At 46.8% G+C, this 23,890-nt stretch overlaps 1 protein-coding gene across 1 annotated transcript; it reads left to right on the top strand.

Annotated features, from left to right (window-relative positions):
• The first annotated feature begins 10,170 nt into the window (after nucleotides 1–10,170).
• Nucleotides 10,171–22,203, top strand: LOC134934160 (extracellular calcium-sensing receptor-like). The gene is made up of 6 exons (XM_063929657.1): nucleotides 10,171–10,304; nucleotides 14,095–14,392; nucleotides 14,901–15,707; nucleotides 19,424–19,651; nucleotides 20,656–20,779; nucleotides 21,299–22,203. The coding sequence occupies exons 1-6, from the start codon at nucleotides 10,171–10,173 to the stop codon at nucleotides 22,201–22,203; spliced, it is 2,496 nt and encodes an 831-aa protein (XP_063785727.1).
• The last annotated feature ends 1,687 nt before the right edge of the window (nucleotides 22,204–23,890 follow it).

Below are 23,890 nucleotides of genomic sequence, written 5' to 3'. Positions count from 1 at the left end.
ATATGTATTATGTATAATTTAAGTGCACAGTCTGGAACCTGATCCCCAGAAGATGGGGTAGTAGTGGCAAATGCAGGATTTCAAGAGGGGGGTTTCCAAATGTCAGTCCACAATCTCCCACACTGCGGAACGTTGGAGCAAGGACGGGAGTCTGGGGAGTGGCAGAAGAACCTAGTAACGACCATGGATATTAATGTAAACATTGGTCTTTTTATACACTGAATACTGTATGTAATACAGTATTAATATGTAACACTATAGATGGTCTATAGTATAGGTTGTATCAAACAAAGTGGTCAGGAAAAGGTTAAACATACCATAATAAATAAATAAATAAATAAATACACTAACATAATTGAACCAGTACTGCAGTTTCTAAGCACACATTCTCCCACCTCATGGTAAGGCTCCTGTCTCTTCTTCATGCTAGCTGCTCTCTGGTCCAGAGCACTGATTGAGGACTCAGATCCACACACACAGCAAACTTGATAGAAGAATCTGCTACCACTGGGCATGTGCAGTAGCCCCACTCTGTCCCTTACACTGCATGATGTGGCGGCAGCTCTAGTAATTATATTGTTATACCATTGCTATTGTCATAATGTGAGCTACTTGCCAAGAGGAGGGGGGTTTCCATGCACCCAGAAACCCCGCCTTCCTGCGTTTGCCTATGGGTGGGGCCCTCAAACAATGGAGCCCACCAGGGGTTTCCCCTGTACTGCTGTGGGCCAGTCCAACCCTGTCTGTATAATATAACGAGTGTACTATACCTGTACTGTAGTACGATTGTGTTCTGGGTCACGGTGCACAGAAATCATAGTAACATAGTTATTGAGGTTGAAAAAAGACAATTTGTCCATCGCTGATCTACTGCTATGCTCAGGAATTACTTCTACTGCTCCAGATATTACTACCATACATTATTATCAAAGGTTATATCCCTGGATGCCATTTTCAGCTAAAAATTTGTCTAACCCTTTCTTAAACATATCAATTGAGTCAGCCGTTACAACCTTCTCTGGCAGCGAGTTCCGTATCTTTACTGCCCTTACTGTGAAGAAGCCCTTCCTTCTCAGGGTATGAAACTTCCTCTCCTCTAACCTTAGTGGGTGACTGCGTGTCCTGTACAGATACTCTTGATAAGCAAATCACCTGATAGTTCTATGTATTGATCCTTAATGTATTTGTAAATATTAATAATGTCTCCACTTAGACGCCTCTTTTCCAAATCCAACATATCTAACCTAGTAAGCCTTTCCTCATAATCCAACGACTATAAGCCCTGTATCAGTTTTGTAGCCCTTCCCTAAACCTTTTCTAGTTCCATGATATCTTTTTTTATAGTGTGGTGCCCAGAACTGTACACAATATTCCAGGTGTGGTCGCACCAATGGTTTATACAGTGGCAGGATTACACTCTCATCCCTTGTCTCCAAACTAGAGATGAGCGCCTGAAATTTTTCGGGTTTTGTGTTTTGGTTTTGGGTTCGGTTCCGCGGCCGTGTTTTGGGTTCGAACGCGTTTTGGCAAAACCTCACCGAATTATTTTTGTCGGATTCGGGTGTGTTTTGGATTCGGGTGTTTTTTTCAAAAAACCCTAAAAAACAGCTTAAATCATAGAATTTGGGGGTAATTTTGATCCCAAAGTATTATTAACCTCAAAAAACATAATTTACACTCATTTTCAGCCTATTCTGAACACATCACACCTCACAATATTATTTTTAGTCCTAAAATTTGCACCGAGGTCGCTGTGTGAGTAAGATAAGCGACCCTAGTGGCCGACACAAACACCGGGCCCATCTAGGAGTGGCACTGCAGTGTCACGCAGGATGTCCCTTCCAAAAAACCCTCCCCAAACAGCACATGACGCAAAGAAAAAAAGAGGCGCAATGAGGTAGCTGTGTGAGTAAGATTAGCGACCCTAGTGGCCGACACAAACACCGGGCCCATCTAGGAGTGGCACTGCAGTGTCACGCAGGATGGCCCTTCCAAAAAACCCTCCCCAAACAGCACATGACGCAAAGAAAAAAAGAGGCGCAATGAGGTAGCTGTGTGAGTAAGATTAGCGACCCTAGTGGCCGACACAAACACCGGGCCCATCTAGGAGTGGCACTGCAGTGTCACGCAGGATGGCCCTTCCAAAAAACCCTCCCCAAACAGCACATGACGCAAAGAAAAAAAGAGGCGCAATGAGGTAGCTGACTGTGTGAGTAAGATTAGCGACCCTAGTGGCCGACACAAACACCGGGCACATCTAGGAGTGGCACTGCAGTGTCACGCAGGATGTCCCTTCCAAAAAACCCTCCCCAAACAGCACATGACGCAAAGAAAAAAAGAGGCGCAATGAGGTAGCTGTGTGAGTAAGATTAGCGACCCTAGTGGCCGACACAAACACCGGGCCCATCTAGGAGTGGCACTGCAGTGTCACGCAGGATGTCCCTTCCAAAAAACCCTCCCCAATCAGCACATGATGCAAAGAAAAAGAAAAGAAAAAAGAGGTGCAAGATGGAATTATCCTTGGGCCCTCCCACCCACCCTTATGTTGTATAAACAAAACAGGACATGCACACTTTAACCAACCCATCATTTCAGTGACAGGGTCTGCCACACGACTGTGACTGATATGACGGGTTGGTTTGGACCCCCCCCAAAAAAGAAGCAATTAATCTCTCCTTGCACAAACTGGCTCTACAGAGGCAAGATGTCCACCTCATCTTCACCCTCCGATATATCACCGTGTACATCCCCCTCCTCACAGATTATCAATTCGTCCCCACTGGAATCCACCATCTCAGCTCCCTGTGTACTTTGTGGAGGCAATTGCTGCTGGTCAATGTCTCCGCGGAGGAATTGATTATAATTCATTTTAATGAACATCATCTTCTCCACATTTTCTGGATGTAACCTCGTACGCCGATTGCTGACAAGGTGAGCGGCGGCACTAAACACTCTTTCGGAGTACACACTTGTGGGAGGGCAACTTAGGTAGAATAAAGCCAGTTTGTGCAAGGGCCTCCAAATTGCCTCTTTTTCCTGCCAGTATAAGTACGGACTGTGTGACGTGCCTACTTGGATGCGGTCACTCATATAATCCTCCACCATTCTATCAATGTTGAGAGAATCATATGCAGTGACAGTAGACGACATGTCCGTAATCGTTGTCAGGTCCTTCAGTCCGGACCAGATGTCAGCATCAGCAGTCGCTCCAGACTGCCCTGCATCACCGCCAGCGGGTGGGCTCGGAATTCTGAGCCTTTTCCTCGCACCCCCAGTTGCGGGAGAATGTGAAGGAGGAGATGTTGACAGGTCGCGTTCCGCTTGACTTGACAATTTTGTCACCAGCAGGTCTTTCAACCCCAGCAGACCTGTGTCTGCCGGAAAGAGAGATCCAAGGTAGGCTTTAAATCTAGGATCGAGCACGGTGGCCAAAATGTAGTGCTCTGATTTCAACAGATTGACCACCCGTGAATCCTTGTTAAGCGAATTAAGGGCTGCATCCACAAGTCCCACATGCCTAGCGGAATCGCTCCGTGTTAGCTCCTTCTTCAATGCCTCCAGCTTCTTCTGCAAAAGCCTGATGAGGGGAATGACCTGACTCAGGCTGGCAGTGTCTGAACTGACTTCACGTGTGGCAAGTTCAAAGGGCATCAGAACCTTGCACAACGTTGAAATCATTCTCCACTGCACTTGAGACAGGTGCATTCCATCTCCTATATCGTGCTCAATTGTATAGGCTTGAATGGCCTTTTGCTGCTCCTCCAACCTCTGAAGCATATAGAGGGTTGAATTCCACCTCGTTACCACTTCTTGCTTCAGATGATGGCAGGGCAGGTTCAGTAGTTTTTGGTGGTGCTCCAGTCTTCTGTACGTGGTGCCTGTACGCCGAAAGTGTCCCGCAATTTTTCTGGCCACCGACAGCATCTCTTGCACGCCCCTGTCGTTTTTTAAAAAATTCTGCACCACCAAATTCAAGGTATGTGCAAAACATGGGACGTGCTGGAATTTGCCCATATTTAATGCACACACAATATTGCTGGCGTTGTCCGATGCCACAAATCCACAGGAGAGTCCAATTGGGGTAAGCCATTCCGCGATGATCTTCCTCAGTTGCCGTAAGAGGTTTTCAGCTGTGTGCGTATTCTGGAAAGCGGTGATACAAAGCGTAGCCTGCCTAGGAAAGAGTTGGCGTTTGCGAGATGCTGCTACTGGTGCCGCCGCTGCTGTTCTTGCGGCGGGAGTCCATACATCTACCCAGTGGGCTGTCACAGTCATATAGTCCTGACCCTGCCCTGCTCCACTTGTCCACATGTCCGTGGTTAAGTGGACATTGGGTACAACTGCATTTTTTAGGACACTGGTGAGTCTTTTTCTGACGTCCGTGTACATTCTCGGTATCGCCTGCCTAGAGAAGTGGAACCTAGATGGTATTTGGTAACGGGGGCACACTGCCTCAATAAATTGTCTAGTTCCCTGTGAACTAACGGCGGATACCGGACGCACGTCTAACACCAACATAGTTGTCAAGGACTCAGTTATCCGCTTTGCAGTAGGATGACTGCTGTGATATTTCATCTTCCTCGCAAAGGACTGTTGAACAGTCAATTGCTTACTGGAAGTAGTACAAGTGGGCTTACGACTTCCCCTCTGGGATGACCATCGACTCCCAGCGGCAACAACAGCAGCGCCAGCAGCAGTAGGCGTTACACGCAAGGATGCATCGGAGGATTTCCAGGCAGGAGAGGACTCGTCAGACTTGCCAGTGACATGGCCTGCAGGACTATTGGCATTCCTGGGGAAGGAGGAAATTGACACTGAGGGAGTTGGTGGGGTGGTTTGCGTTAGCTTGGTTACAAGAGGAAGGGATTTACTGGTCAGTGGACTGCTTCCGCTGTCACCCAAAGTTTTTGAACTTGTCACTGACTTATTATGAATGCGCTGCAGGTGACGTATAAGGGAGGATGTTCCGAGGTGGTTAACGTCCTTACCCCTACTTATTACAGCTTGACAAAGGGAACACACGGCTTGACACCTGTTGTCCGCATTTCTGGTGAAATACCTCCACACCGAAGAGCTGATTTTTTTGGTATTTTCACCTGGCATGTCAACGGCCATATTCCTCCCACGGACAACAGGTGTCTCCCCGGGTGCCTGACTTAAACAAACCACCTCACCATCAGAATCCTTCTGGTCAATTTCCTCCCCAGCGCCAGCAACACCCATATCCTCCTCATCCTGGTGTACTTCAACACTGACATCTTCAATCTGACTATCAGGAACTGGACTGCGGGTGCTCCTTCCAGCACTTGCAGGGGGCATGCAAATAGTGGAAGGCGCATGCTCTTCACGTCCAGTGTTGGGAAGGTCAGGCATCGCAACCGACACAATTGGACTCTCCTTGTGGATTTGGGATTTCAAAGAACGCACAGTTCTTTGCGGTGCTTTTGCCAGCTTGAGTCTTTTCAGTTTTCTAGCGAGAGGCTGAGTGCTTCCATCCTCATGTGAAGCTGAACCACTAGCCATGAACATAGGCCAGGGCCTCAGCCGTTCCTTGCCACTCCGTGTGGTAAATGGCATATTGGCAAGTTTACGCTTCTCCTCCGACAATTTTATTTTAGGTTTTGGAGTCCTTTTTTTTCTGATATTTGGTGTTTTGGATTTGACATGCTCTGTACTATGACATTGGGCATCGGCCTTGGCAGACGACGTTGCTGGCATTTCATCGTCTCGGCCATGACTAGTGGCAGCAGCTTCAGCACGAGGTGGAAGTGGATCTTGATCTTTCCCTAATTTTGGAACCTCAACTTTTTTGTTCTCCATATTTTATAGGCAGAACTAAAAGGCACCTCCGGTAAACAATGGAGATGGATGGATTGGATACTAGTATACAATTATGGACGGACTGCCACGGTTAGGTGGTATAAAAAAAACACGGTTAGGTGGTATATATTGTAATACAATTATGGATGGACGGACTGCCTGCCGAGTGCCGACACAGAGGTAGCCACAGCCGTGAACTACCGCACTGTACACTGGTTGATAAAGAGATAGTAGTATACTCGTAACAACTAGTATGACTGACTATGACGGTATAAAGAATGAAAAAAAAACCACGGTTAGGTGGTATATATTGTAATACAATTATGGATGGACGGACTGCCTGCCGAGTTCCGACACAGAGGTAGCCACAGCCGTGAACTACCGCACTGTACACTGGTTGATAAAGAGATAGTAGTATACTCGTAACAACTAGTATGACTGACTATGACGGTATAAAGAATGAAAAAAAAACCACGGTTAGGTGGTATATATTATAATACAATTATGGATGGACGGACTGCCTGCCGACTGCCGACACAGAGGTAGCCACAGCCGTGAACTACCGCACTGTACACTGGTTGATAAAGAGATAGTAGTATACTCGTAACAACTAGTATGACACTATGACGACGGTATAAAGAATGGAAAAAAAACCACGGTTAGGTGGTATATATTATAATAATAATACAATTATGGATGGACGGACTGCCTGCCGACTGCCGACACAGAGGTAGCCACAGCCGTGAACTACCGCACTGTACACTGGTTGATAAAGAGATAGTAGTATACTCGTAACAACTAGTATGACACTATGACGACGGTATAAAGAATGGAAAAAAAACCACGGTTAGGTGGTATATATTATAATAATAATACAATTATGGATGGACGGACTGCCTGCCGACTGCCGACACAGAGGTAGCCACAGCCGTGAACTACCGCACTGTACACTGGTTGATAAAGAGATAGTAGTATACTCGTAACAACTAGTATGACACTATGACGACGGTATAAAGAATGGAAAAAAAACCACGGTTAGGTGGTATATATTATAATAATAATACAATTATGGATGGACGGACTGCCTGCCGACTGCCGACACAGAGGTAGCCACAGCCGTGAACTACCGCACTGTACACTGGTTGATAAAGAGATAGTAGTATACTCGTAACAACTAGTATGACACTATGACGACGGTATAAAGAATGGAAAAAAAACCACGGTTAGGTGGTATATATTATAATAATAATACAATTATGGATGGACGGACTGCCTGCCGACTGCCGACACAGAGGTAGCCACAGCCGTGAACTACCGCACTGTACACTGGTTGATAAAGAGATAGTAGTATACTCGTAACAACTAGTATGACACTATGACGGTATAAAGAAAGAAAAAAAAATACCACGGTTAGGTGGTATATATTGTAATACAATTATGGATGGACGGACTGCCTGCCGAGTTCCGACTGCCGACACAGAGGTAGCCACAGCCGTGAACTACCGCACTGTACTGTGTCTGCTGCTAATATAGACTGGTTGATAAAGAGATAGTATACAATACATACAACAATGAATATACTACTATACTGGTGGTCAGGCACTGGTCACCACTAGTCACACTGGCAGTGGCACTCCTGCAGCAAAAGTGTGCACTGTTTAATTTTAAATTAATATAATATTATGTACTCCTGGGGGCTCCTGCTATAACAACCTGCAGTGCTCCCCAGTCTCCCCCACAATTATTATAAGCTTTGCCTTTTATACATTGATGTGCAGCACACTGGGCTGAGCTGAGTGCACACAGACTGAGTCACACTGTGTGACTGGCTGCTGCTGTGTATCGTTTTTTTTCAGGCAGAGAACGGATATAGCAGAGAACGGATATATATTAAAATAAATAAAAGTTAACTAACAACAACTGCACTGGTCACTGTGGTAAACTCTGTCTGACTCTGCACAATCTCTCTCTCTCTTCTAATCTAATTTCTAATGGAGAGGACGCCAGCCACGTCCTCTCCCTATCAATCTCAATGCACGTGTGAAAATGGCGGCGACGCGCGGCTCCTTATATAGAATCCGAGTCTCGCGAGAATCCGACAGCGTCATGATGACGTTCGGGCGCGCTCGGGTTAACCGAGCAAGGCGGGAGGATCCGAGTCTGCTCGGACCCGTGAAAAAAACATGAAGTTCGTGCGGGTTCGGTTTCAGAGAAACCGAACCCGCTCATCTCTACTCCAAACCCCGTTTTATGCATGCTAACACCTTATTGGCCTTTACTGCTGTATCCTGACACAAGTGGTCATTCCGAGTTGTTCGCTCGCAAGCTGCTTTTAGCAGCTTTGCACACGCTAAGCCGCCGCCTACTGGGAGTGAATCTTAGCATAGCAAAATTGCGAACGATAGATTCGCAATATTGCGAAAAGACTTCTCTGTGCAGTTTCTGAGTAGCTCGAGACTTACTCTTCCAGTGCGATCAGTTCAGTGCTTGTCGTTCCTGGTTTGACGTCACAAACACACCCAGCGTTCGCCCAGACACTCCCCCGTTTCTCCAGCCACTCCCGCGTTTTTCCCAGAAACGGTAGCGTTTTTTCGCACACACCCATAAAACGGCCAGTTTCCGCCCAGAAACGCCCACTTCCTGTCAATCACATTACAATCACCAGAACGAAGAAAAAACCTCGTAATGCCGTGAGTAAAATTCCTATCTGCATAGCAAATTTACTTGGCGCAGTCGCACTGTGGACATTGCGCATGCGCATTAGCGACTAATCGCTCCGTTGCGAGAAAAAAATAATGAGCGAACAACTCGGAATGACCCCCATAGGGCACTGCTGCTAAGCCTACTGTCAGTGTGCACCCTCAAATCCTTCTCCATTACTGATTTGACTACATTTGCCCCATTTAATTTATAGATTGCATGCTTGTTTTTGGTCCCAAAGTGTATAACTTCACATTTCTCTATATTTAACCTCATACTCCACTTGGCTGCCCAAACCTCCACCAGTTTAATTAAGTCGTTCTGTAGAGAGTCTATATCCTGACCTGATTTAATTATTTTACACAGTTTAGTGTCACTCGTGAATGCGGGGGTGCGCCGTCACGATGTACAGGGGTGCGCCGTGAGTCCGGGGGGGGGGGGGGGCATGGACTCGCGGCCCGCCCCTAATTTCCATGGAGACCGGTTGGGGGCGGCTGAACCAGAGAGGCGGAGGCTGCGCACAGCCTTCCTGGCTCTCTGAGGGACCGGACCGGCCCACCTGACCATCGGCCCTTTTCCAGCATATGCCAGAAGTGCAAGTTGGCCAGTCTGGCCCTGGATCCCGGCGTCGGTATGCTGATCGCCGGGATCCTGGCCACCGACATCCCACACCTAACGCATATAAACCCTTGAGGTACACCACTTAGGGGTCTATTCATGAAGCAGTGAAAAGGGAGGAGAAGTGAGCCTGAGGAGAAGTTGCCCATGGCAACCAATCAGCTGCTCTGTATAATTTTATTGAATGCATTTTCTAAATGTTACCTTAACACTGATTGGGCAACTTGTCCACTGGCTCACTTCTCCACACTTTTCACTGCTTCATGAATAGACCCCCTAATACTTTAGCCCAGCTTGAAAATGTTCCAATGACCAACCCTCTCTGTTCCCTATTTTCCAACCAATTTTCCACCCAAGTACAAATGTTGCTGCCTAGGCCAGGCTCTCTTAATTTATAAATCAGCCTCACGTGAGGCACTGTGTCAAAGGCCCAGGTCTAGGTTCTCACTCCTTATCCTTATCCTCCATCTCTATATCAGTGAGCCATTGCTCCACCTCTGACTGTCTGTGGTCCATGCTGTTGTCTCCTGAGGGAGAGCCTCTAAGATGTTCCGTCCCCATGGTACGCAGTCACAAACATCACGTGGGTGCAATTAATGTAATATTCTGTCCCTCTGGGCAACTCATCTTATAAAGAGAGCCAGCACGGCCCAGCACGGAATGGTGAGGTGGAGTAACATAGGGAGGGGGGACTCTGTACATCTCCACTTACCACCCCACCAGCTGGCTGATCTCCCTGCCATTCTCTCTCTCTCTCTCTCTCTCTCTCTCTCATTATACTCCACTATTATATTATTATTAATGTCACTATGCCTTAACACTTGACCATACCTTCCCCTTCGTTACATATATATCTGAGTCTATGGTCCGCCCTTCCGTTCCCCCTGCACAGCTATGCTGGTCCCCTCGCTGATAAAACCCCTCGTATTACTGTGCCGTGCCTTCGTCTGCCACAGACTGCTAAGCGTCCTGTTCCTGGCCTGTCTCCTGGTCCCATGCGCTGGGGGAGTGGACCGAGGTCAAGGATGCAGAATGCAGGGTGGAGATATCTCTGGCCTCTATAGAAAAGGTGACATCACCATCGGCGGTATATTTCCAGTCCATGTATATAGGACGTACCAGAGGCTGACTTTCAGATATCAGCCCCCTCCCGTCACCTGCAACACGTGAGTAAAACACCTGACTAGAACCAGAAAAACATCATTGGTTTTTCTCTACCAGATCTATAACGTACATTACAACAATCTTTGCTGTAGAAAGTTTGATGCTTTAGTCCTGGAAGCATTTAGAAGGTCCATAAGTTGGGACCTGCAATGAAGGCTGCCCACATGCGTAGTTGCTTCTCCTTCTTAGGCGCCGTTGCGATTTCAGGTGCGCGCAGGAAGTATAGGGAATATAAAGTGGGCATTCCTGCGCAGTGACGGGGGAGGGGGGGTTTCTTAGCGCACTCACGTAGATGGTCCGTGTTAGGAGTGTAGCGGGTGTGTCGGTGAAAGTGGTTGTGTACACAGACGCAATGCCACACACAAAAGAGGCCGTACTCAGGTGGAGAAACTGCATCTGACATAGGGCTGGGGCAAGTTTCGATGGTGCAATCGGTATTACAGCGCAGACATTCAGACGCACGGATGTGCACCAGGGGAGGGCTTTGTAGCAGTATTTGCATAAAGTCCCAGACTCGGGGGTAAATTTACTAAAGCTCCTAAAAGTGAAAAGAGGTGATGTTGCCAATAGCAACCAATCAGAATCTTTATATCATTTATTGCATCCTAAGAAATGAATGAGAGAATCTGATTGGTTGCTAGGGGCAAACAGCTCCTAACTGTCATTTTTCAAACACAGCCTGTGACATGGCAGTTAGGAGATGATTGGCTGGTACTTTATCTCTCTCCAAGGCTTAAATAGACCTCTTAGTAAATTTACCCCTCAGAATCAACCCTATAATGTTAATATAGATGACAATTAAACTTAACAATTATGGGGGTAATTCAGAGTTGATTGCAGCAGAAATTTGTTAGCAGTTGGGCAAGACCATGGGGGTCATTCTGACCTGGTCGCACGCTGCTGTTTTTCGCAGCGCAGCGATCAGGTAACTACTGCGCATGCGTATGCACCGCAAATGCGCAGGCACGTCGTACGGGTACACAGCGGATCGTAGCTGATCGATGGATTTAATGAGGAATCCATTTGCAGAGCCGATCGCAGGGTGATTGACAGGTAGAGGGCGTTTGTGGGCGGCAACTGACCATTTTCTGGGAGTGTTTGGAAAAGCGCAGGCGTGTACAGGCGTTTGCAGGGCGGGTGTCTGACATCAATTCCGGGACCAAACAGGCTGAAGTGATCGCAGCGGCTGAGTAAGTCCTGGGCAACTCAGAAACTGCACAAAATGTTCTTGCAGAGCTTGGCTGCACAGGCGTTCACACACTTGCAAAGCGAAAATACACTCCCCCGTGGGCGGCGACTATGCGTTTGCCCGGCTGCAAAAAGTAGCTAGCGTGCGAACAACTCGGAATGACCCCCCATGTGCACTGCAGGGGGGGGAGCAGATGTAACATGTGCAGAGAGAGTTAGATTTGGGTAGGTTATAGTGTTTCTGTGCAGGGTAAATACTGGCTGCTTTATTTTTACACTGCAATTTAGATTTCAGTTTGAATACACCCCACCCAAATCTAACTCTCTCTGCACATGTTACATCTGCCCCCCCTGCAGTGCACATGGGCCCTCATTCCGAGTTGTTCGCTCGTTAGCTGCTTTTAGCAGCATTGCACACGCTAAGCCGCCGCCCTCTGGGAGTGAATCTTAGCTTAGCAGAATAGCGAACGAAAGATTCGCAAAATAGCGAAAAGAAATTTCTTCGCAGTTTCTGAGTAGCTCCAGACCTACTCACAAATAGCGATCAGTTCAGGCCGTTTCGTTCCTGGTTTGACGTCACACACGCGCAGCGTCCGGCCAGCCACTCCCCCGTTTCTCCAGACACTCCCGCGTTTTTCCCTGAAACGCCTGCGTTTTTCCGCACACTCCCAGAAAACGGCTAGTTTCCGCCCAGAAACACCCACTTCCTGTAAATCACACTCCGATCACTTCAACGATGAAATTTCTTCGTTCGTCCGTGAGTAAATCTACTAAGTTCTTAGTAAAATTACTAAGCGCATGCGCACTGCGTACCATGCGCATGCGCATTTTTGCCTTAATCGCTCCGTTGCGAAAATCGGCAACGAGCAAACAACTCGGAATGACCACCATGGTTTTGCCCAACTGCTAACAAATTTGCTGCTGCAATCAACTCTTAATTAAGCCCTATGGGGGTCATTCTGACCTGATCGCTCGCGCAGTTCATCGCAGCAATCAGGTCAGAACTGCGCAAGCGCCACAGTGCGCCGGCGCATGGCTGACAGCCGATGGCTGTCGTTGCCTAGCGATCGCCTCTGCCTGATTGACAGGCAGAGCCGGTCGCTGGGTGGGAGGGGGCAGCACGGCGGCATTTGCCCGCCATTTTGCGTGCACAGTCCGGCCAACGCAGGCGTGGCCTGACCGTGCGGGGGGCGGGCCGCAGCGGCTGCGTGACGTCACATGCAGCCCCGCTGCGCGCCGTGCAGCGACGAGTAGCTCCCGGCCAGCACGCAAAAGCTGCACTGGCCGGGAGCTACTCCTGAAGTGCAAAAGCATCGCCGCTGTGCGATGCTTTTGTAGTTCAGCGACGGGGCAGGGACTGACATGCGGGGAGGACTAGACCTGTGCTGGGCGTCCCCCCACATGTCAGTGTGGATGATCATAGCTCTGCTACATTTAGCACAGCTACGATCAGCTCGGAATGGCCCCTATGTTAGCTGTATTGATGTTGAATTTACTCAACAGGTAAAGTTATAAAATGAGTTACTGCAGAGTAGTAAACATGAATCACCAGACCCTTAGAGGGACATGTACTAAGCAGTGATAAAAGTGAGACAGTGGAGAAGTTACCCATGACAATTGACAACCAATCAGCTGCTCTGTATACGTTTATAGTATGCAAATTATAAATGTTACGTCAATGCTGATTGGTTGCCATGGGCAACTTCTCCACTAGCTCACTTCTCTACTTTTATCACTGCTTAGTACATTTCCCCCTTAGTCTCAAATGTTCCGTAATGTAGGTAAAACAAATAGTTTAGTGTTATCCAGGCACGCTTGCCGCCATCTTGGCTGTCCAGGTGGGCGACGTGGGACAGTCATGGGCTTGGGATCACCTTAGTGTGCCCTCCAGCTTTGCAATGTATGGGTTCCGACCTTTTTTATAAATAATATATAGTGTGTTGGGGTTTTTTATGTTTTGTTTTTTTAAATCGATTCTGGAAACATAATGGCTGATTCAGAATCATATGCATCTCCCTCCGGGCTCTCATGACTACTGGAGAGACGGAGAGCCTTTCACACAGACCAGTGGTTTTCAGGGTTGGACTGGCCCATTGGGGTACAGGGGGAAATTCCCAATGGGAAGCTTCAGCTTACTCAGACGGGCGAGTGCTGTAACCGATGGTTGCGATGGCCATCCTATGTGGCGTCTTTGAACGCAGCACTCGGATCGCAGATTCTGGCAGGAGGCGTCTATTTCCTGCAGCGTGAGCATATTACTTACGGTGTACCTTGTGGCTGTGTAATAAAACCACATTGGAATCGGGCCCAATGTGCCATTTCAGCACAGCAGATCTCAAGCAGTCAGAAAGGGCCGGCAATCCCAGGGATGCCGAAACTCCGGAACGCCATCACATATAGTCAACCTAAACTGGTGGCCTGCAACATTTCCCAAGGTCATATCAGTGCGATAATATGAATAATATTATGGATAGGTTTTTTTTTTTATAGGCAAACATGTATTCGTTTATGAAATGGAAAAAAAATCATATTGGGAGCAACAAGTAAAAAGAGGATGGAGGTCTCTGGCTCAAAGAACTAACAATCTATACACGTCTTTTGCAGATTTGTGCCACTCACCTTCCAGTGGCTCCAGTCCCTGCTCTTGGCGGTGGACGAGATCAGCGCTTCAGCCTCCCTTCTCCCCAACCTTACACTGGGAGTCCACTTGTACGATTCCTGTGCATCTCCCGGGCGAGCTCTGGAGGCTTCTACTTGGCTCCTTACTGGGGGAGGTAACCGCTCTATACCCAACTACAGGCGTCATTCTCAACTTCCACCACTAGGGGGAGTCATAGGAGACTCCAGCTCTGCCAGCTCCCTGCCCCTGGCCAGACTGCTAGGACTGTACCACTACCCACAGGTGAGTGCTAGCGATAAAGCTGAATAGGGAGGTAGGTATGGGAGGTAGAAATTAATGCAAGTACAGTAGATAGGGCATTGATGGCAGAAATTAGCAATAGTGCTCTCAAACTAGGAACTAGACATCAATAGATTAATGACTAATGGATGAATAATGCAACGTTCTTAATGGTAAAGTCAATCAGGGCAGAGGAACGCTTACTACACACACATACGTATCTTCAACTTAGATAGAGGCAGATTGGGGCACTAGGCTAGTGAAAAAGAAAGCCAAGCCAGTTTTCTATAAAGCGCTGTATAATACTGGATTGTGGCACCTTATCACAAGTTATGAGACCTTATCACGAGATGTTTTATCTCTCTAGCATGTCACGTGAAGCCAAACAACTGTTTGGCCAGAAGGATAGCTAAGTGAGGACAATTCTGTGGGTCTTTTATACAGCTATCTTGATATTATTCCTTTCGCCAGAGCACCGTGTAATATTAGTAATCTTTCCTATTCTTTGCAGATAAGTTATTTTTCCACAAGCTCCCTCCTGAGTGATCGGAGACAGTTCCCTTCGTTCTTCAGGACTGTCCCCAGTGACACCTTCCAGTCCCATGGATTGGCTCAGCTTGTTTCCTTCTTTGGCTGGAACTGGGTGGGGCTGCTGGCTGAGGACACTGACTATGGGCAAGAAGGCATTCGGGCCACCAAGGCAGCGATCCTTACATCAGGAGCTTGTGTTGCCTTCACAGAGTACATCCTCACCAGTAGGGCGGACAGAAATGCCCCACACCTTTGGAATGTCATTGCCAAATCAAACGCTACTGCTATTGTAGTCTTCTCCAGTGGCTCCAACCTTCTACCAGTAGTGGAGGAGCTCTTACGGCATAATATTACAGGGAAGGTTTGGGTAGCTAGTGAGTCATGGTCAACGTCGGCCTTGGTCTCTAAAGAGAAATATTGGGCCATCCTTCAGGGGACTATCGGCTTTGCACTACACAGTGGCCAGATTCCTGGACTGAAAAGCTTCATCAATGCTTCTAAGCCCAGTAAGACCCCAGATGACATTTATCTGAAGGAATTTTGGGAGCAGAACTTTGGCTGCAAATGGGAAACACCAGGAACAATTATTTCCAACAGCACCAGAATCTGCACAGGTCGGGAATCTCCTGGAAACATCTCCAGTGGCATCAGTGTCCTGAGGGTCACTTACAGTGTCTACATTGCGGTATATGCTCTGGCCTGGGCACTGCAACGCGTCGTAGCTCACAGGCTGCAAGATTGTTCTACTGAGAAATGCAAGGAACCATTGACTTTACATCCATGGGAGGTGCCAATATGTCTTCTTAAATACTTGTAGTACTGAATGTGTTGAATGGCTATGTCGTTGTTGTTGTTGTTGTTGTTGTTGTTATTATGATTATTATTTATGATTATTATTATTATTATTATTCATTATTTATCGAGTTTGATCCAATGAGTCACGTCTGTGAAAGACAGTTTGTTTAATTAAACTTTTTTTCTGTAAACTGCAATCTTGGAAAAGTGCATGAAAAAGTGGATAGACTTTCCTGGACACCAGAAAAGTGACAACTGAGAAAGTAGGACCACATAGAAGACTGTCAGAGGGCATAAAAGTAGAAATTAATTATACGAAAAGTACGAAATAAAAAGTAGAAAAAGATGTGCTTTTGGGGTAATTTTAGGCCATCTTGAAAAACTGTAAAAAATAAAAAAAAAAGGTAAAAAAAATAATAAAAAAGCAATTATTTTTCGTTGAAATAAATACTTCAATTTGCGGTGCATAAAAAAATTAAAAAGCTGACATTGGGGTAATTTGAGCCCATTTTTTGACCCCAATAATGTCGTAATTATTAGCAAAATTAAGCTAATTGAATTCTTCCAAATGCCTAATTAATCATTTTAAGGGTGATCATGCAAGTACAGATATTTTTCATTAAATTAAGTATTTTCGCTAACTTTTCACACCTTCAGAGGGTGCTCACAAACCCCCCCACCACCACCACCACGAATTTCCTCTGAAAAAGCAATGCGCGTATGAAATTGGATTGCAAATGCCATGCGCAGGGCGTGTTTGCCATGAGAACGACTCGCAGGAACCAACTCACACCTAATTGGATCAACTCCATAAAGTTAAACATTGTAGATAATGCTGCTCAAATTGTAGGAGATACACAGGGGTACACAGACATTGGGCGGGATGTACTAAGCACCACATCGTGGATGCGACACTTCCCGCCACTTATCGGGTACATACGGGCGTTACTAACACCAATATGTACCTACAGCTGGTACAAGGACTTCTGGGTTTATGAAGCAGAATCTAGAATGATGCGTGCGTCGCAGGGTACACTGGGAGGGACCTGATTGGCAGTTTGGGGATTTTGGGCCGCATTTTCCTTTTAGTACATACCATCCATTTGTATGCTAAAGACACACCGGTACAAAGGAAAACAAAGGAAATGGGTACAAACAGATTGACATTGTGATGAATGGGAATGGAGGACAGTGGACTATGAGGCACCAGGGTGAGTTTTTAGAGGACACCTTGAGGTTGAGAAGCTGGGGTGTCTTCTAAGGGAGAGAAGAGTAGCCACCCGAAAAGTCCTGGTGACGTGTGTCAGACGAGGCAATGAGAGAGGTCTTGGGCTACGAGCCTTGGGGCAAGCTCAATACGCAGTTAAATCCGATGAATACGTTTGTCTTTGTTTTCTAGTACTGTGACAGCAGTATAGATATTATCCATTGGGGACAGTGTCAGACTGGGGCATGAAGGGCCCACTTGGGGAATGCAGTGGTAGTGGCCCATGCTTAAGGGGTGTGGCCAGTTACCACAGGGTGAGACCAGCCCGCACAGAGCCCCCTTCCAGTAAAGTAAGTAACAATGTATAATTTGAGTTCACTCTCTGAAACCCGACATTAGATGAGGGGGTGGGTCCAACCGGGGATTTCCCCTGTGCCACTGTGGGCCAGTCTGACCCTGACAGGTAAATATGACATTTCATGAGTAAGAGACCATTACACACAATGAGCAATTAGTAATTCTAATTCTAATATGAGAGAACTATTAGTGAACTATAAGGTGTAGGCAGTATTGCATCTAGGTAAATGATTCAGTATACTGGTTGATGCTTAATCTATGCCCATTATACTACAGCACCCTTCTACTGGCCTAGTCTTATACAATGGCGCAGAGTGGAGGGGGGGGGGTACTCTTTACCCGGGCCTGTGCCTGTTGGAAGGTCACCCGGCGGGGTCCTGTTGTCCCCCACCCTTCCCCTTTGCAGACAGTGGCACTTTGGGCAGGGAGAGGACAAACATCCCTGCACTATGAATATAACAGATCTGCAGCCTGGCAGTGTAACAATGTAACCCTGCTGTATTCAACTTTCTTTATATTTCTCTTGACAAATATCTGTCAAGTTCTGCCCCAGACCTCTCATATGTACTTACACATTCGCACAGAACTCAGTTGACGTAGTCCTATTTGAGCCCATCTGGTGTCCTGTTTGACAGGCTTTGATACCATGACTTACTGAATGCATCAAGTCCATTTGTAGGGAAGACCTGCTGTGCCTTACAGGGCCCATACTGTACATCGGAGATGGATTGTCCTAATTCCCCATTCTCCAGACACTGGGGTCAGAGAATCAGGTAAATCCGACCAGAGATAACCGGGATTGGTGAATTGTGGATATTTACCATGCAGAAATTCCCCGATTCCCCGATAGACCACCAATCGTTGATGGCAGGGCTGTTTCTAGACAATTTAGCTCCCAGTGTGAGATTTAAAAATGCGCCTCCCCCCCCCCCTCATTGACATTCAAAAATGCACACACACCCCCATTAAAAAACACAATTTTGAATGCGCCCAAGGGGGCATGGTCTCGTTAAAATGGGTGTTGTCTCGCTAAAATGGGTGCGGCCTCACAGGAAAAGATTACCTTACACCCCAGTATTTGACCTAGCACCAATAGACCTCGGCCACCACAGGGAGAAAAAAGAAAATTCCAACATATTATGCCACACAGCGCAATGCCCGTGATACATTATGCCCTTTAGTGAAGCTTCTAATTACTTTAAAATGACCTGCTCATTGCCAGGGGTTTCATGCGCTGGGTGTCTTGCTCATTGCCAGGGGTTTCATGCTCTGGGATCCATGCTCGTTGCCAGAAGTTTCATGATCTGGGATGGGTGTCATGCTCGTTGCCAGGGGTGTGTAATGCTTGTTGCTAGGGGTAATGCTCATTGCCAGGGGTGTGTAATGCTCGTTGCCATGGGGTAATGCCCGTTGCCAGGGGTGTGTAATGCTAGTTGCAGGGGTGTGTAACGCTCATTGCCAGGGGTGTGTAATGCTAGTTGCCAGGGGTGATGCCCATTGCCAGGGGTGTGTAATGCTCATTGCCAGGGGTGTGTAATGCTAGTTGCCAGGGGTAATGTCATTGCCAGGTGTGTGTAATGCTCGTTTCCAGGGGAGTGTAATGCTTGTTGCCGGGGTTGCGTAATGCTCATTGCTAGGAGTAATGTCATTGCCAGGGATGTGTAATGCTCGTTGCTAGGAGTAATGTCATTGCCTGGGGTGTGTAATGTAATGCTCGTTATCAGGGGTGTGCACCTGCACCAGACCCGCCAGCTCTCCTGCCCCCTCTATAGTATTCCGCTCCGAAGGCGGCGATTCATGAAGTGATGCATTGCCTCATGATGTCACGGCGAATATGTGTCATGCTGTGAAACTCTGCCCCCTGAGTGGAGTACAACGACAGGGAGGAGGGGGAGCAGTTAGGGACAGGAAAAGTGCCGCAGCACGGCCCGTCCACCACTAGAAACGGCACTGGTTGATGGCCACCGAGCTGCCTTTTTAATTAATGAATCAGGGTAGTGAGGGAATTGCGGCACCTATGTATGGCCCGCATTAGAAGTTGCAGCACAATTATTAGTAAGATGAAGGCTAGGCAACTAATACTATATAGTCTCATGTCAGAACATGGTTGAAAGAGCTACAGTGACTCTATTGGTTTTTTGCAGGTCCTACGCTCCATGCGGACTATTCGTTTCCAGGCAACAGATGATAGAGATGTTTATTTTGACTCCAACGGGAATCTTCCAGCTATGTACGACATTGTGAACTGGCAAATTGGCCCACAGGGCAGTGTACAGCAAGTGAAGGTGGGCAGCTACGAGGGCAGTGCCAAGCAAGAGAACATGTTCATGGTGAATACCAGCGCCATCCAGTGGACTGGAGGGGAACAGCAGGTACACAGAAAACTGTATATCAATGATCCCCATGTCAGCAAGTACATCTACATAATATTTGCCCTGTTTCAGTGAAAACCTAACCCAAGTCTTTACCTTGCCCTCATTATGTGACACCGGAAACAAAATCTTCCCGTGTCCCAGTCCCCTAAAAATTTACTTCAGTGTCAAATTCCCAAATCCTAATCCTAAACCATCCTTAATCTTAATCTCAAAAATATATCCCAAAAATTTTCTACACCCCAAAAAAATTTAATTTTGACCAACCTCTAATTATATTCCCAAATACAAATCTGTAATCTGAACCTGAGGATTTACAGATTTGTCAACCATAAAAAAAAATTGGTGGAATTTATGACAGTAGTGCCATAAATTAAACACAAAAGGAAATTTAGTATTGAATCAACATTGTGCTGTTATGTGAGACAAACAAATCCATATAGTCATCCCACACACCGGGGCTCCAGGATGTGCTATAATACAACCAGGTCACTACAACCCCGGAACCTGGGTCCGTCTGTTTTGTACAGTAGGCGTCCCTGTCTACATACATACCTGTTTGAGAACGCACCATAAGGGGGTAACCATTGTGAAAGTAAAAAAATAAATGAATATTCTATTTTTGATACATGTGATGATAATCTATATACAGTATAAATTCCTGTATATAATAGTTCGGACGTAATTGCTAATTGGTAAATTCTGATATTATGACTTCATTGTTCATTAGGAGAACTTTTGTATCATGAGGATTAATCGGCTCGTACTGTAAAGTGTAACGGATATTATGTCACTTTATGATATTTCGCAGCCATGTGTCTTTACGTGGTCACAGAACGCCTCCGTGACTAGGTAAAACATCCTTAGTATTTTCACTAGGGCCAATAACATCCCATATAATACAGTCATTTCTGTAAACAATGGTTTCTATTGAATACATTGACTGTACTGCGCTAATATATATTTGTTACCCCCACTCTCCTTAGCCCTTGTCTTCTCCCCAGATCCCGGTCTCTGTCTGCAGTCACAGTTGTCCATTGGGCTTCAGAAAAGCTGCTATACCGGGAAAGCCTGTGTGCTGCTTCCAGTGCGTAGCCTGTCCTCTGGGCGATATCTCCAATCAGACAGGTAATGTAAAAGACCACTATACCTCCAAATGAACATTTTCAGATATGAATCATGAAGGTGAAGCACATGGTAACGTATACCCACCCACAAACATTACAGACAGCTAATGCTCCTGTCGCATGTCCTGATAGGATGGGATGGGATGTAGGTAAAAACACTGTGGCTGCAGTTATGTGAGCTGCTGTGACATCACTGGATTTGTGTATGGGTAGGAAATAATCAATGTATATATACATAACCTCACTCTAATATGGCAGGAGGGATAGTACAGTGGGGGTAGGAGCTGTCTTATCTAGGCCTAGTACAGTAAGGGTGTGTTCATGCAGACCTGTAGAAACACAGGTATATCCCTGTTAGCAGGTTTATATTCTATATTGTACATTTCAATATTGGTAAGTACAAGGGTCCAAAGGTACCTTTATAGTGTTTTCCTGGAAGGAGCAAAAGATATTTCCTTCAAAGTACATATGTTGTATAAGACCAATTTCTGCCACTGATATCTGGTTTCTTCTCTGCCAGACTCTGTTGACTGTTTCCGATGCCCATGGGACCAATGGCCGAGTGCCGGGCAGGACCAATGCCTCCTGAAGACAATTGAGTTTCTTTCCTATGAAGAGCCATTAGGAGCCACTTTGGTGGCCACCAGTGTCTTCTCTTGCACAATACCAGTTGCCCTGTTGGGACTCTTCGTCCACCACAAGACTACTCCCATTGTCAGAGCCAATAACTACTCACTAAGTTGTCTTCTTCTCCTATCGCTGTCTCTCTGCTTCCTATGTTCTTTAGCTTTCATTGGCTATCCAGTGCCCCAAAAATGCCTTCTGCGCCAGGTGGCCTTTGGCATGAGTTTTTCGCTATGTGTCTCCTGTGTCCTGGCCAAAACGATCACAGTTGTGATAGCCTTTAAGGCCACCAAGCCAGACAGCAGTTTAAGGAAATGGACTGGGACAAAGCTGTCCTACTTCGTGATAGGGGTGTGTATTTTTATACAGCTAGGTGTATGCATAACGTGGTTGTCCCTCTCCCCACCATTCCCAGAGCATGACATCCTCAGCCAGCCTGGAGTAATCGGAACTCACTGTAATGAAGGATCACCCGCTGCCTTCTGGTGCATGCTTGGATACTTGGGTCTTCTGGCCACCATCAGCTTTGTACTTGCCTTCCTGGCTCGAAGACTTCCAGATAGCTTCAACGAGGCCAAATTCATCACCTTCAGCATGCTGGCCTTTCTCACTGTCTGGGTGTCCTTTATCCCGGCCTACCTTAGTGCCCGTGGCAAGTATACCACGGCCATGGAGATCTTTGCCATCCTGGCTTCAAGTTGGGCGCTGGTCATATGTCTCTTTATGCCAAAGTGCTTCATTATCCTCTTCAGCCCTGAACTGAACACGAAAGACCACCTGATGGGGAGAGGCAAAAAATAAAAATAACTTCAAAATACAATATATATATATAAAAAAAAAAATTATTAACTCACACAGGAACACTGCAAGTTACAAGCACCACAGTATGTTTGAGAGCATCGCTGTAGGTGAAATATACAAATATGTGACTCCACAATACTAGTAGGCATGACGGGAATTTCAGGGGGGGAAAAATCAGCAAATTATATCCAATTAGCCCCGATAATTTATCGGGGCTAATTGTCCCACAGGGGGCTATCCTATTAGTCCCGATAAGCCTGCACAAGCGGCGGCTTATCGGGGGTTTACCTGTTGCTGCACGGGAAGCCGGCTCCTGACAGCTCCCAATGCAGCGCTGCACCTCCGGCTCCCCCAGTCACATGACCGCTCCCCCGTTATGTGACCACTGCCCAGGGGCGGGGGCAGATGGGCGATGCGGGTTACAGCGCTGCCCCGGCTTCCCCGCCTGTAGTCACAGAGCCGAGTGCCGCAGTTATCTGGGATTTTGTTTTGCCTGCCTCAAAACCGGAGCTGTTTCTACCGAGAATATACAGGTTTCACTGACCCCGTGTGTTTTCGAGAGATAATGTATTTTTTTACAGGCGATCTAATAAGATCGCCTGTAAAAATAATATCGGTGAAACATCGGAAAAAAGTGTGAAAAACTGCAGTTTTTCGCACCTAATGTTTCACCTCTAATTGGATATCAGCCTATGGCATCTTTCCTGTACAGGGGCTCTGCACGGACTCAGTAGTGATCTCTGAGGCCATCTTGGGATAGGGCATGAGGCCATCTTGGGATAGGTCATGAAGCCTCCATGGAGAGCAGGACGACTTGAATTTACTCTTTCAACGGTGCAGATGTGACAAGATTTAGTGATATAATGGGGTATATTTACTAAGGTCCCGATTTTGACCGAGATGACGTTTTTTCTTCAAAGTGTCATCTCGGGAATTTACTAAGCAAAAATCTCGGCAGTGATGAGGGCATTCGTATTATTTTGGAAGTCCTAGGAAAAAATTACGAATCAATACACCATCGGTCAAATACGCCTGCAATTTGGTAGAAATCGGTCATTTACTAAAAAGTGCAAATCACAAACACTGCCGACAATAGCCAAACACTGCCGTGCTGAAATACAATTCGTGAAAAAGTGCTAAAAAAAAACAGACCTGCTTTTTTTCCCCGTGTTTGGATAGGCATGCATGGATCCATGAGATCCGTGCATGTTTTTCAGTGGGAAGGGGTGGGAAAGTGTTATTTTTTTTTTTTTTAAATGCGTGGGGTCCCCCCTCCTAAGCCAAACCAGCCTCGGGCTCTTTGAGCCGGCCCTGGTTGAAAATATATGGGGGGAAAAATGATAGGGGTTCCCCCATATTTAAACAACCAGCACCGGGCTCTGCGCCTGGTCCTGGTTCCAAAAATACGGCAGTTGACCGAAAGTAACCTCACCGCTGACCACAAAGTTCCCACCATTGGTTACAATGGAGCGCATAGGCGCTACATTGTAACACTGCCGTGTGCTGCCTATCATACAGTACAGGAGCACACAGCCAATCAGGAGGATGCCACAACGTGGCGTTCCCTGATTGGCTGATGGAACCGTCTTAGACATAAGTCAGAGGGGGTTCCTGGCATTCGGGGAAAGGGGTCCCATGTGAAAACATTCGGCCCCTTTCAGTGCGAGGTCGGGTGTCCGTTTTGTTA

Source organism: Pseudophryne corroboree, chromosome 6 (genome assembly GCF_028390025.1).
Source record: "Pseudophryne corroboree isolate aPseCor3 chromosome 6, aPseCor3.hap2, whole genome shotgun sequence".
Classification (NCBI taxonomy): Eukaryota; Metazoa; Chordata; class Amphibia; order Anura; family Myobatrachidae; genus Pseudophryne; species Pseudophryne corroboree.
Note: the sequence above shows the minus strand (reverse complement) of the source record. Positions and strands in the feature narration are given on the sequence as shown.

Coding starts and splice junctions, on each gene's coding strand:
- LOC134934160 (XM_063929657.1), top strand. CDS start 10,171: ATGCAGGGTGGAGATATCTCTGGCCTCTATAGAAAAGGTGACATCACC. Junction 15,708..19,423: donor TGACTTTACATCCATGGGAG/GTGCCAATATGT, acceptor GGTTTTTTGCAG/GTCCTACGCTCCATGCGGAC. Junction 19,652..20,655: donor GGACTGGAGGGGAACAGCAG/GTACACAGAAAA, acceptor TCTTCTCCCCAG/ATCCCGGTCTCTGTCTGCAG.